This window comes from Heterocephalus glaber, unplaced genomic scaffold (genome assembly GCF_053883595.1).
Source record: "Heterocephalus glaber isolate CG9 unplaced genomic scaffold, H.glaber_assembly_v1.0 deba00001550, whole genome shotgun sequence".
Classification (NCBI taxonomy): Eukaryota; Metazoa; Chordata; class Mammalia; order Rodentia; family Bathyergidae; genus Heterocephalus; species Heterocephalus glaber.
This window is the reverse complement of record NW_028258343.1, coordinates 1,738,699-1,752,685: the sequence shown is the minus strand read 5'-3', so window position 1 is coordinate 1,752,685 and position 13,987 is coordinate 1,738,699. Positions and strand designations below refer to the sequence as shown.

Here is a 13,987-nt window from a genome sequence, read left to right as displayed (position 1 = left end):
TTATGATTGTCATCTCTTCCTGTTGGATTGTTCCCTTTACAAGGATGTAGTGTCCTTCTTTGTCTGTCCTAATCAGTGTTGGCTTGAAATCCACTTGGTCTGCAAAGAGGATAGCTACTCCTGCTTTCTTTTGGGTTCCTATCACATGAAGTATTGTTTTCCACTTTTTAACTTTCAGTCTATGAGTTTCTTTTTGAATTGAGTTTGTTTCTTCTATGCAGCATATTGATGGATCTTGCTTCTTAACCCATTCTGCCAATCTATTTCTTTTGATTGGTGAATTGAAACCATTAACATTGATGGTTAAAACTGATATGTATTGACTCATCATTGTCATTCTTTTTCTTTTTGTTGGACTTTCCCCCTTTGCTTTAATTTCTTGTGCCTGATGGATTCATTCTACTGGGCTTCCTGGGGTTGTGATCCTTGTTGTGTTTTCCTAGGATATTGTTTAAAATTTTTTGGAGTGCTAGTTTGGTATTCATGAAATTCCTAAGGTGTTCTTTGTCATGAAAGTATCTTATGTCTCCATCAATTTTGAAAGATAGTTTTGCAGGGTACATCAATCTGGATTGGAGGCTGTTTTCCTTTAGGGCTTGAAATACATCACTCCAAGCTCTTCTCTCCCTTGAAGGTTTGCATTGAGAAGTCTGTTGTGATTCTGATAGGCTTTCCTTTGTATGTGATTTGTTTCTTTTCTCTAACTGCTTGTAGAATTTTGTTCTTCTATTGTGTTTCTGGAGTCTTAACTATTTTATGCCTATGTGTAGATACTTTTTGATCAAGGCTATTTGGAGTCCTATATGCCTCACTTATCTGTATGTCAAGTTCTTTTCCCCTGCTTGGGAAGTTCTCTGCCATCACTTCTGTGAAGAGTTTTTTTATGTCATCTGCCCTCTCTCCTGTTTCTTCATTGACTCTGATCAGTCTTATGTTATTCTTCTTGGCATCATCTAGCACCTACTGGATTGATTTCTCCTGGTCCCTTACTATTTTAAAGCAATTTTTCTTTTCCTGGTCACTAATTGCAGTCTTATCTTCTTATCTGAAATTCTGTCCTCACATTGGCTCATTCTGCTGTGTAGACTTCCAGTGGAATTTTTGATCTCCTGGAAATCTGTTTGCATCTGTTTTATGGATTCCGTTTGTTTCCTATGTTGGGATTCCATGGTGTTTCTCATTTCCTCTATTTTTTTTTATCTGTGTCCTCTCTAGATTTATTAATCATGTCTTGCACTATGGGCACAATCTCTGCTGTTATCTGAGGAAGTATTTCTGATTTCATTTTTTCCACATCCTCTTTTGTTACCAGTTCAGCGAGTCCAGGTGGTTTAGTATCAGATTGCTCTATCTTGTTGCCCTTTGGGGTTGTTTTAGGTGATTTGGCCATCTGGTTTTGAGATCTGTTTATGTGTCTTCTCATTTTATTGGCGGTGGTGCAGCACAGCTCAACTCCTTGGTGCTGGGGGCGGTGGTACAGTGGCCCAGAAGGCTCACCTCCTTCTTGGTGCTAGGGACAGCTCTTCTCCTTGGCGCTGGGGGCAGTGATACAGCGGCCTGGATGGCTCACCTCCTCCTTGGTGCTGAGGGCAGCTCTGCTGCTCAGCTCTGGGAGCGATGGTAAGGCAGCCCGGAAGGCTCACCTCCTTCTCAGTGCTGGGGGCGGCTCTGCTCCTTGGTGCTGAGGGCAGCTCTGCTGCTCAGCTCTGGGAGCGATGGTAAGGCAGCCCGGAAGGCTCACCTCCTTCTCAGTGCTGGGGGCGGCTCTGCTCCTTGGTGCTGGGGGCTGTGGTATGTATGGCGGCCCTTAAGGCTCACCTCCTCAGCACTGGGGCTGACTCTGCTTCTCAGCACTGGGGGCAGTGGTACAGTGGCCAAAAAGGCTCACTTCCTCCTTGGTACTGGGGGCAGCTCTGCTCCTTGGTGCTGGGGGCAGTGGTACAATGGCCTGGAAGGCTCTTCCTCAGCGCTGGGGGTGGCTCTGCACCTCAGCACTAGGGGTGGTGTTATGGCAGCCCAGAAAGCTCGCTTCTGCCTCTAAGATAATGGTAGCTAACCTTTATGCAGTACCTCCCTGTGTACTAGAGGCTTCATAAGAACTAAAACATTTATCCTTTGAAACAATCTTATGAGGAAAATTAATACTGTCCTTCTTTGCTGAGGAAGAAACTAAAAGGTTTAAATCTCAGGACTAGGAAGAGGCTGAACCAGAACTAGTTCAGAGTCTCTACTTATTTAAATCTGCTTTCAAAACAATAGAAAGCTAATTACGTCCTCTTGAGTGATAAATGCCTCTTTGGATGTATAAATATGAATTTTTTTCCTTATTATCCAAAAACATTTACTCATTATAATGTAGCCATCCAAAGATAATTACTATTGACAGCTTGGTGTTCATCTAGTCTTTTCTGTATTTTTTATGTTTGTATATATGGTGCAGGTCTCTCTTGTGTTCATATTTACAGGTTCTTTACCCACCCCCCCAAAAAAAACCACCAACCTACAAAATCTTTTGACTGATAATTTTTCCTCCAATTCTCTTTTTTTTTTTTTTGGTACCGAGGATCAAACTTGGGACCTTGCGCTTGCGAGGCAGGCACCGGAACCACTGAGCTAAATCCCCTGGCCCTCCTGCAATTCTCTTTAAGAGAAACAACTTACAGTGGAAACATTCTGTATGTGACTATTCTTTTGGCATTCCAGGGCAGTTTCTCCTAAACTCCCAGCAAAAAAGAATTCCCCTCATATCAAAAACTGAATGACCAGTAGTAAGAAAGAGGCTAGAAATCAGTTTGCTGCAGGAACATGTTACTAATAAAAGTATTAATTATCTGTTGCTACCATCTTAGTCACTTTGCTCTCACTGAGATACAATATGCAACACCCACAGAGTAAAGGAAGAAAGCTTTCTTTTGGCTCACATTTACAGTCCATGATTGGCTGGCTGCCAGGCAGGACAGCATGGCAGAGGGGCATGGCAGAGGGGCATAGCAGAGGAGCATTTTTTGTGTCGTAGCCCACCCACCGGAACCAGAGAGAAGGGCGGTGCCATGAAGGGTGTTAAACCCTTCCAGCCCACACCCCGAGTGATGCTCCTCTTCTGACCAGACCCCACCTCTGAATAGCAAGCCAGCTACATGCCCCTATAATCCAGTCACCTTCCAAAAACCTCAACACCTGAGTGCATGAGACTCTGTAGGGACGTCCTCGTGTAAACCACAACAGCTACATTAAAAAATTAACTGAGAACATAGCATCTTAGATCAAACATTTATTGTCTTGTCTTGAAGGTTCTGTGGTTTGGGAGATGGGAGTAACTTCACTGCATGCCTCTGACTCTCAAAAGGTCTCACAGGCTGCCTTCAGGATGTTAGCCACTGCTGAAGTTAGCGAAAACTTCACCTTGCAGAAGATTTGCCAAGTGCCATAGCTCTTAGAGGGGCTTGCAAACTGCACTTCGAAACTCAAGTTGTGTGGCTCTTGGCAGGTCTGCCTCTCCAGGTCTGTCTGTCACAGGTCTGCCTGAGTGCTGATCACAGCATGGCCGTTTGCTTCCCTAGAGCAAGGGCTCTGAAGGAGCAAGAGCAAGGCAGAAGTCAATCTTTTCAGGACCTAATCTTAGAAGTGGCATCCATTACTTTGCCGTTGTCTGTTAGAAGTAGGAGACTGGGCCCAGCCCACACTTAAAGGAAGGGGATGATACAAATAGGAAGAGACAGGGATCAGTGAGTGCTGTCTTAGAGACTGCTCACCACAGTGTACTCTAAATCTTCCTTCTTATGGCTACTCCACCTGGGAGGAACTAGACAGCCATTCTCATTATGAAATAGGGTAGTTCATGAATTTTAACTTAAAACCATGCCCGACATGATGGTGGCATGCAAAGGGTAGCTGTGCTTAAATAATAATACTTCATGATGTGACTAGCATGGATTTCTGGAATGACTGATTTTAAAAATTTCTTGTCTCTTTTTATTACTCTCTCTCTCTCTTTTTTTTTTTTTTCTGGTACTGGGGATCGAGGATGTTGCACTTGCAAGACATATGTGGCACCACTGAGCTAAATCCTCAGCCTTCAACCCCTTTTTTGAAAGATAACTGAATATTTTAGAAGTCACATTTTTATTATTTAAATGCAGATTTACTTGGTAAATTACAAACAAAACTTTTTTTCAGGTTGTGGGGATTGAACCCAGGGCCTTTACACTGAGGTACATCCCTATCCCACCATCTCCCTTTTTAAATTTTGAAACAGGATCTTGCTAAGTAGCTAAGTTACTCAAGCTAGGCTCAGGCTTGGGATCCTCCTGCCCCAGCCTTCTAGAGTACTGGGATTACAGGCGTGTACTACCATTGTTGACAGAAACAAATTTTAATGGGTTAGTTTGTCTTTAAAGTCATTATATTCCTGGGCTGCTAACCCTTACCATTTACTGATTCATATGATTCAGGTTTTCATTTTAACTGTAGCTTAGACATACCACTCAACAGCCACTGGAAAACATGGGAATTAATTTTTACCTAGAAATCAAAAATTGTATTTCTGAAGCTTCTGAAAAATGGAACAAGCCTAGAATAGTTTTTTGCCTTTATATAAAGTAATTTTGAAATGTGTTTATTAATTGCTTACTTGGTATCAGTTTTAAGATGCTTAGATTAACACGTAAACAGATCCGTTGCTCATAAAATGCGATTCCATTTTCTCCTAGGGTTTAGCAGTCAGTTTAAGTTGTCTCATGGGAAATTAACTCCTCACTAAGCATCTCTAAAATAGTATCTAAGACACCTAGTTTGACACCTAGTCATTTTATTATGTAAGGAAATCTGTGCTCCCAACAGAAAATAACAATCTAGGATTATCCTTGCTTCTGTTTACTGTTCACTGTTGCTCCTGAATGATGATAATAATAGTAATAATAATAATGATGATGATGATAGTATTTTTGTAATGGGTTGTGTTTGGGTTGCATTTGCAGCACATTGACTATCCCTGATGATGCAGTGGCAGGTGAACAAAAGAAGGAATCTCCAGTTGGACCTATTACTTCAAATTCTCACCAAGATGGTGAAATGAGCTCAGTGGAACAAAATGTGGATGACAACGTGGCAGAGAACACAAAATCCAAACCAAAAAAAACAAAAAGGAAGGCTAAAGCAGGTTTGATACCCAAACTAAATGAAAAACTATATGCCTTGGTAGAAATAACTTAACCTTAGGATATTAGCTCTTAAAGCTAAAACTAAAGGATGTAATTTTAAATAATTCAATATAGGATATTTGGTACCTGATCTTCATTCATTTAGATTAAACCATTCATTTATTTTTAACTGTGGGTCTCCTGATGAGTTTGTATTATTTAAGACGACCATCTGGCTCTTGACTTTAATTCAACTGTAGAATTATAGTGACTTTGTAGTTGCTCTTTGTGGCATAGAAAGTTTCTTTTTTAAACCATTAAATTTACAGCCCCTAAATGGTTCAGACTCCATTGTTGAAAGCTAGAATGGTCTACAGCCAACACTTTAGGTATTAGGGCTGCATCTCTCTTTCATTCATGGTGACTTTCCAGTTCCTCAACTTAATTCAACTTCTCTCTACTAATTTTCCTGTCCCCTCTTGATTTCTGTTACCTACCTAAAATACACAATTTTAGCACTTATGGTTTTTATTCATTAGAGGATACAATTGGTGATCTTGTGTGCTTCTTGTAGTTAAAATTTTTATAACTTGTTGAAGCATAGTATACATATAGAAAGACATACCACAAATGTACTATTTATTGAATTTTTACAAACTGAACATACCTATAAAATCATCATCCAAATCAAGGAACAGAATATCATTAGCCCCCAAAAGATCCCTCAAGTCCTCTTCTGCTTGGTTTGTGTACAGGAGTAATCACTACCCTGACAACTAACGGTTTATTTTTGCCTATTTTTGTGTATTAATAGGAATAGACTCGTAAATACTGTGCTTTTTTGTGCCTGGCTCCCTCACTTAATATTATTTTTGTAAGATTTATACCATTGTTATATTCTGAGTGTTGGCTTTCTGTTTAATATAAATACCTATTGTGTGAATATACCACAATTCATTTAGTCTATTGATGGTTACTTGGTTTAAGAAATTCCAAGAGAAGCTGTAATAAACATTCTATAGTTACATTTTTTGGTGCACATTTTTATACATTTTTGTCAGACCTGTTCTTAGAATTGCTATGACATATATTATGTATATTTTAATAGCCCATTCCAGTTTTCCAAATTGGTTACCAAATAATACTGGCAGTGTTTGAGAATTCCATTTGCCGTACATCTTCACCAACATGTATATTGTTGGACTTACAAAATTTTAATCATTTTTAGGGATAGTGATATTTTCATTTTGTCTTTAATTTGTTTCCCATTAAAATTAGCTGAGAATCTTCATATTTATTGACTACTTGAATCTTTGATTTGTAGATTTGTTCAAATCTATGCATTTTTTTTAACACACAGAATTGTCTTTTTCTAATTCATATATGGGAATAACATATACGTAGGTGTGTGTCTTCTCTTGATATAAATATACATCCACATACACAAATATATTGTAAGTATCTTGCCTTTCTGGGTTTTATTATTTCTCATATGGGTTACTTTTTAAAAAACCAAATTTTTCCTTCATACCAGAAAAAACAAAAAAACAAATTTTTATACTACCCAGTTTATGCATTTTTTCCTTTGATGGTAATGCTTTCTGTGATTTTTTTTAAAGAAATCTTTCCAAGCCCTGAAGATGTTTTACTAGAAGTTTTACTGTTTTACTTTTCACATTTAGATACACTATACTGTTCATTCATCAGGGAATATACAGTAGACCCTTGACTGACGAACTCGATCAGTTTCCATGGGCTGGTTGTAACTAAGTCAATACAGCTGAGATCTGGATGTTTACCTGAGTACACACTATAGATAACAACAGGCTGATTAATCTTCCATTAACCTAATTAACCCAAGTTGTTCGTATGTTGGGCCAGTTGTAACTTGAGGGTCCACTGTATTGTGAATGATGTCAGTCTTTGGAAGTTATTGAGGCTTTCCTTACTATCATTTTGTGATCAGTTTTGGTAAATATCCCATATACTTGGGAAAAATAGTACAGAAATGTGCAATAAAGAAAATCTAAGCTAAAAGTTGAGTCTTCAAAACTCATAAATTGAAAATCCTAAAGTGGATCAAAAAATTGAGAAATTAATTCCTAAGACGTGGTCTACCATGTGTTTCAAATTGACAGCCTCACGGGTATTGGTCTCTTTGGTTCTGAAGACTATGGGAGATGGAGTTTTGCCCTTCAGTGTCTTTTAAGAGCACGGTCATTTAGCTTTCTGCCTCATGCAGCTTCAGATATCTGAGGGGAAGATGTGTTTGAAGCCCCTTAAGTCTCCGGTTTTGTTACTCCAGCACTTCATGGACATTAAAATTTCTGCTGATTTCCTCTATCCCCTAGTAGTGGCCTTCTGCTAGGGGGAAGGGAGGGTCACACTTAGTTTTCAACCTCTAGCTGTAAATCACATTGGTGAGTGACCCCAGGTGAAAATTGGCTATAGATCCTTAATGAAAACTGACCACATTCTCTAGGATTATATTTTTTGCTTGCTCTGTTTCAGACGTTTACTTTTTTGTTGTTGTTTTTTTGATTTTTTGGTTTTTTTGTTTTTGTTTGTTTGTTTGTTTGAGACAGGGTCTCATTATATGGTTCAGGCTAGCCCTGAACTCACTATGTATTCCAGGCTGGCCTTGAACTCATAATGATCCTCCTGCCTCAGCCTCTCCAGTGCTAGGATCACAGGAGTGCGCCACCACGCCCAGCTCAGACCTTTACTCTTGGTGAGCATGTTCTGCTAGCACCACTTGACAGGAGATTTTGCTACCTCTTCAGCCTCCTGGTAGCCTCAGAATTTGGTTTTATGAGAGTAATTAGCATTTCAAGTCTCCAGTTTTATCACTTTAGTTCCAGGGAGCCACTGAAAGTTTCACTGGTTTATCCTTCTAGTAATGGCTTGCCTGGACCAAATCCTGAGTGAGCAAACGTCCCCAAAGACAAAAGCATTTGAGATTCTACTAGCTTGCTTCTAACTGATTGTTCTTCTCTGAAATTTTAGTATACATTGTTTCTGCACTTTTCTGATGACTTAAGAATGTGTTTTTCATTATTTGTGTTTTTCTAATTGGTTTTGCCTGAAGCACAGTTTATTACATCTTGATACATCCCATGCAAAAACAGAAATTCCAGTTATAAATGAACCAAGTGATAAATATTCCATCCAGAAAGTACTCAGATAATACTACTTTTTTGTTTTTTGAGACTTTTTGTGTTGTTTGTCCTTGTTAGGGAAAAAATAGATATCTCATCCTATTTTAATGCATTAGTAAATGCAATATTTCACCCTCAGTGTGTGGCTGGCTGCTGTCTGGCCTTTTCTTTTCCCTTGTAGTTCATCTGTTAACAGAATGAAATAATCATAAATCAGAAAGATTAATATGTAAATCCAACTGAAAACAATTATAATATTGATTTTCTTCTTTGCATGAAGTTTCAGATAATGAAGAAATTGATAGAGATGGTGTTCATGAAGTAACAAGCCAAGATAGTCCAGTTTATGCCAAAAGTTTGCCTAATGATGGCCTTGTCTTAGGAGTTTACATTCACCGAACTGATCGACTTAAGTCAGATTTTATGATTTCTCACCCAGTGGTAAAAATTCATGTGGTTGATGAGAAAACTGGTCAATATGTCAAGAAAGATGATAGGTAATTTTTCACATTGCACAGCTTACCTTTTAAATTGAAACTGTCTATAGTAGTTGTTTTCATTTCTTCTACTACTGGCAATAGTTGAAACTCAATGGAAATAGAACTGAGAATTTGTAGTAGCGAAGAGTCTACTAGCTGTAGATGTTCATCATCCATTTGATATGTATAGAAGGTATGGAGAACCTCTGTTCATTTGTAGTAGAGAGCTTCTACTAAGCTTAATGACTAATTTATGCCATAAAACTTGGATTATAAATCATCTTGCGGAAATGTAGTTGCAAATCCTATTTCTCTTTTGAAATGAATGTTACCTGGGCCTCAGGTGAGGTAAATGAATCTTGAATTTTTTCCCGAGATTACTTCTACAAGCAAGATATATGTGAAGGCCCAGATAAAATTTACAATAAAATAAATGATCATACTGGCATCCTCAAAAATTATTTGCTTGGAAAGATGGCATAGAAGGAAAACATGAAGATTATCACAAAAAGGTTATTATACCATTGTCTGAGGTCATACAAAGAAAATATGACACTTAAAAAGTTTTGTTCATTTTCTTATTCAAATGAAGTTCTTGTATATTTTATCATAAGCTCATTTAAAATTCAGAAGGAGTTACTTTGTTTCAGCTATTCATACCTCTTCCTTTATGTTTGGATATGAAGCAATTCTCTGAAACCAACTGATAGCATATAAATGCAAAATGAAAGTGATCCTCTACTACTTCCAAGTTTTATAAAATTTATAGTTTTCTAGATGGGCAATGTAAAGAATGTTTTCTTTTATAACATTTTGGCTATTTCTGGTTACCTTTGTTGTGCATTATATATTCTCATTTTCTTCTTTTTTCATTTTCTAAAATTATAGTTAATTGTGTTAATAGAAGTATTTTTCTTTGAACAGTGAGCATCCTGTGTCATCTTACTATGAAAAAGAGAATGTGGATTATATTCTTCCTATCATGACACAACCATATGATTTTAAACAGTTAACATCAAGACTTCCAGAGTGGGAGGAACAAATTATATTTAATGAAAAATTTCCCTATTTGCTTCAAGATTTTGATGAGGGTCCTAAGGTGATCCTTTTTTTTGAGGTATGAATTGAATGGAGCAATTCAAACTAAATTTTAGTTAACAGTTAATCACACAAGTATAATCTGCTTTCAATAGTACAGTAATGCAACAAAGTTGTGTAAGAATTTAATCCCTAAGATTTAGAGTTTGTAATATGCTGGTAGAACCAGTGAGGAGCTGTTTTTAAACAGCGATGGCTTATTTGCTGAACATTTGCCAGTGCCCAGGGTTAGCCATGTAATCTACTCTTAAGATATCTGGTAATCCTTACAGCAACCCTGTGACTGTTAATTGAAGTGATAAATTTAATCCATATGAATCCAGTTCTCTGCTCTGAACCCATTCACTAAGTGAAAACTCATTTTACCACACCAGACTAAGAATATGCATACTACCTAGATAAAAAAGATAAGCATACACAGATCTGTTGAATAATACAATGTAATATATAAACAACAAGATAAGTAATTTCTTAGATGTGAAGTGGTAGGTCAGAGCAGTCAGAGAAAGATTCTTTTTTTTTTTTTTTTTTTTTGGTACTGGGGATTGAACTCAGGACCTTGCACTTGTGAGGCAGGTGCCGCGCCACTGAGGCAAATCTCCAGAGTGAGAAGGATTTATAGTTGGGCCGGGGATTTAGTTCAGTGGTTCCAGCGCCTGCTGCGCAAGTGCAAGGTCCCGAGTTAGATCCCTGGTACTAAAAAAAAAAGATTCTGAAGATTTATAGGTAACCTTTGAGCTGACTTGTTATTCAAGTATTTTTACTGAAAAAAAGTGATTTCCTCAGATTTCCTCCAGTTCTAATTGTAGATCATTTATACTTGATGATAATTTGAATTTGAATGCTTCATTTCTTTTTACTATTTTGTTCTTTTTCCAAAAGCAAAAAAAAGTAAGTAGAGAAACCTCCCTTCCCATTTAACCAAGCTGGAGAATTTTAGCATGGGAATGACAAGGATCCTGGTATGACCAGAGCTGATAACTTATTTTGTAGAGTTGCTTGTTTTTATGGTCCTTGACTTTCAGCTTATTTGTATATTTCTGTGATAAATGCTTTACTGTTCACATCTATGATTATGCTATATGTGATTTATAAAAAGCCATAATTTTCTTAAAAAGAGATACAGTAATTTTTATCTCAAGGAACTTTTTTGTTACAGAAATTTGTCACTTTTATTATAATGTTCTTGAATAATAATTTTATTAAGAGATTTAAGAATTATAAATTATTGGGTTATAGACACTTTTGGTTACTTAAATTTTAACATAATGTGTAATTGCCTGTACGACTACTTTTTGACTTCAGCTTTTTAAGGGTTTAGTCAGGACAGTTTGATGTCTGTCAGAAATCTTTAAAACTATTATTTTACTCCTAGATATTTATGTGAAAAATATTTTATGCAAAGATGTGCCTACAAGGATATTTATTTCAACTTTGTTTATAATAGCAAAAATTTTAGAGAACTAAAGGAAACTAAATTTCAATTAATAACAGACTTGGTGTAATTATGGTTTTTATTAAATGTATGATATAATACAGAATAGTAGACAGCCATTAACATGATGGCTTCATATAAATCATACATAGCGTAATCAGAGATGTAAATGGTATAATATATCATACACATGCATATCACTTGACAAGAAGGGATATCCACCACATGCTTCATGAAAATAGTTTGCAAAACAGTATGTATTAGATTTACAGTATAGTCCCGTGCACACATATATTCAGGAATGCACAGACAAAGAGTTTAGATCAGTATACACATGTTACTAGTAATTATTCATGAGTTTGGATTATAAATTAAGTGTTTTTTTCTGTATTGTCAGTGGTTTTTACCGAACATTTATATTTGAAAAATATTTTAGTGTCTAAAAAAGAGGATGGAATGAAATTCATATTATTAAGCAGTCTTCAATAAAAACTTATCTCAAACTTCTGATAAGCACTAGTAAGTAAGTACAAAGTGATAGCCTCTAGAGTACAGACAGTCTCTGTGTCAGGTTTGTTGCAAGTCCTTGAGCTTTGGTATCCAGACAGGATGAAAGTATGAAAGAAATCCTAATTTACAACATATATCTAAAGAGAAAGGAAGATAGTCAAGCCAAAAATGTAGAAATAGGGTCCTGAGTTTCTAAAACAGCCCTTCAAAGTCTTTTCTGATATAAGAAAAATGATCAGAACTTAAGAATTCTGTGCCTGATATATTTGTATCTACATTATAATTGAAGTAATTTTTTATTTTGAATTGACGTATACTTGTATATATTTGTGGGTTACGGTGTGACATTTCAATTATATATATATATATATATATATATATATGGTGTGATGATCAGATCGAGGTGATTTGAATATCTGTCATATTTTAGGTAATTAATACTTTATCTTGCACTTGAAATAAATCTTAATAAAAGAATTATTAATAAAGGATAAAGTAGTCAAATAATGAACTCTCAATAACTGAATGAGTTAACTTGAAAGTGAATGAAATGTGATTAAAATGTTTTTATTCCTGTAAAGGAAACATTTTTAAGTACCCAAATGATATTTTAATTTTAGTATTATAGAAAATATTAAATTTTAGATAGCCTAGTGTTCTGTGAAGTAATTTTTAAATTTTTTTCAGATTCTTGATTTTTTAAGCATGAATGAAGTTAAGAATAACTCTGAAGTCCGAAACCAAGAATGTGGCTTTCGGAAAATTGCCTGGGCCTTTCTTAAGGTATGTTTTTCATCCATTTTAAACACATTTAAAGTAATCAATCGCTTCTCGGCCTTTTGGCTAAAGATCAAGTGTAAAGTAATCTTCAAATTTGACTGGTGTTATTAACTGAAGCTCGGAGGAGGCTCTTTAAGAATCTTAGGTATTTATTGATTGCCTAGCATATGCTAATTACACTTTTTGCCCTGAAGATGCAAGCACTGAAAAAGACACATGTAGCCTTGCCATCATTTATTCAGTTCAACAGATTTTTAAGCCCCTTCTGTGTGCCGGTCACTGTTCTAGTTAGCAAACCTAAAGAAGACAGATCCCTTGACCATATCAACCACACATCCTAGCAAGAAAAATATACCACAATTACTTACATAATTTGTTACCCAATTAAATTTTTATAAACACTGTAAATAGTTATGAGGGTAGGTAATGAAAACAAGGGTCCTGTGGTATCAGGAAAGGTTTCTCAAGGAAGGACACTTAACTTAAGCATAGCTGGCTACAGCAGTGGAGAAGAATATATGCAAAGACTGATTCAGGGAGGAGCAAGGTATATTTACATAACCAAGGAAGGCCACTGAGTTTGGAGGACAGGGACTGAGACAGAGAATGGTGGGTGAAAAGGTTGCTGAGGTTGATGGGGTCCTCATTACACAGCGACTTCTAACCCATGATAAAATTTTAAAGAACAATAGAAAACAATTAGAGGACTTTAAACAAGAATAAACTAATCAGAAGATTACTTGAACAGAATAGAACGTAGATTCTAGAAGAATTTAGGAAATTCTTGCAGGAGTATAGGTACAAAATGTCTTTGACTAGGATGTTTTAGCAGAGATGAAAATCCTGGATAGATTAATGTTTAAAAAAAGAAGTGGGGGCCAGGGATTTAGCTCAGTGGTTCCGCTACCTGCCTGGCAAGTGGAAAGACCCAAGTTCGATCCCCGGTACCAAAAAAGAGAAAAAAAGAAGTGGCTGTATATGTCACTCTGGTTGAGTGCTTGCCTAGCATGTGCAAGACCTTAGGTTTGATGTCCCAGCACTGCAAAAAAAAAAAAAAAAAGGAAATTTTATATGTACTCTTTTTTATTCCTAGTGTTCTTTATTTCTGTCTTCAATATAAATGTGAATTATGAAAAGCCTTGAATTTGTACCATCTACTGTCTCATAAAAATTTTTCAGTGTGTACATACATCCATCTAACATATATATTGTTTCTATGAAACATGAGCTCTTTGCTCACTCATAAGTTAGAGCACTCATAAATTAATTAGGCATTGTGCCTGCCCTCCAATTTAAGTTTCTGTGTAAAAATGCTATCTATATGATTATGTATTATATAGTAAATGCTGTGAAAACCCAGTTTAGTCATTTACTCCTTGTCAGGGCTGG

The 13,987-nt window shown here is 36.4% G+C and overlaps 1 protein-coding gene across 16 annotated transcripts in view; it reads left to right on the top strand.

The window, feature by feature from the left end:
• Window positions 1-13,987, top strand: part of Ahi1 (Abelson helper integration site 1) — a 212,360-nt gene that overhangs the window by 18,789 nt on the left and 179,584 nt on the right. For all 16 annotated transcript variants that reach the window (XM_087190009.1, XM_087190016.1, XM_087190015.1 and 13 more), the window contains exons 5-8: window positions 4,977-5,158; window positions 8,577-8,793; window positions 9,700-9,892; window positions 12,506-12,601. In XM_087190009.1, coding sequence (XP_087046135.1) covers window positions 4,977-5,158; window positions 8,577-8,793; window positions 9,700-9,892; window positions 12,506-12,601 — 688 coding nt within the window. The remainder of the gene's footprint in view (window positions 1-4,976; window positions 5,159-8,576; window positions 8,794-9,699; window positions 9,893-12,505; window positions 12,602-13,987) is intronic.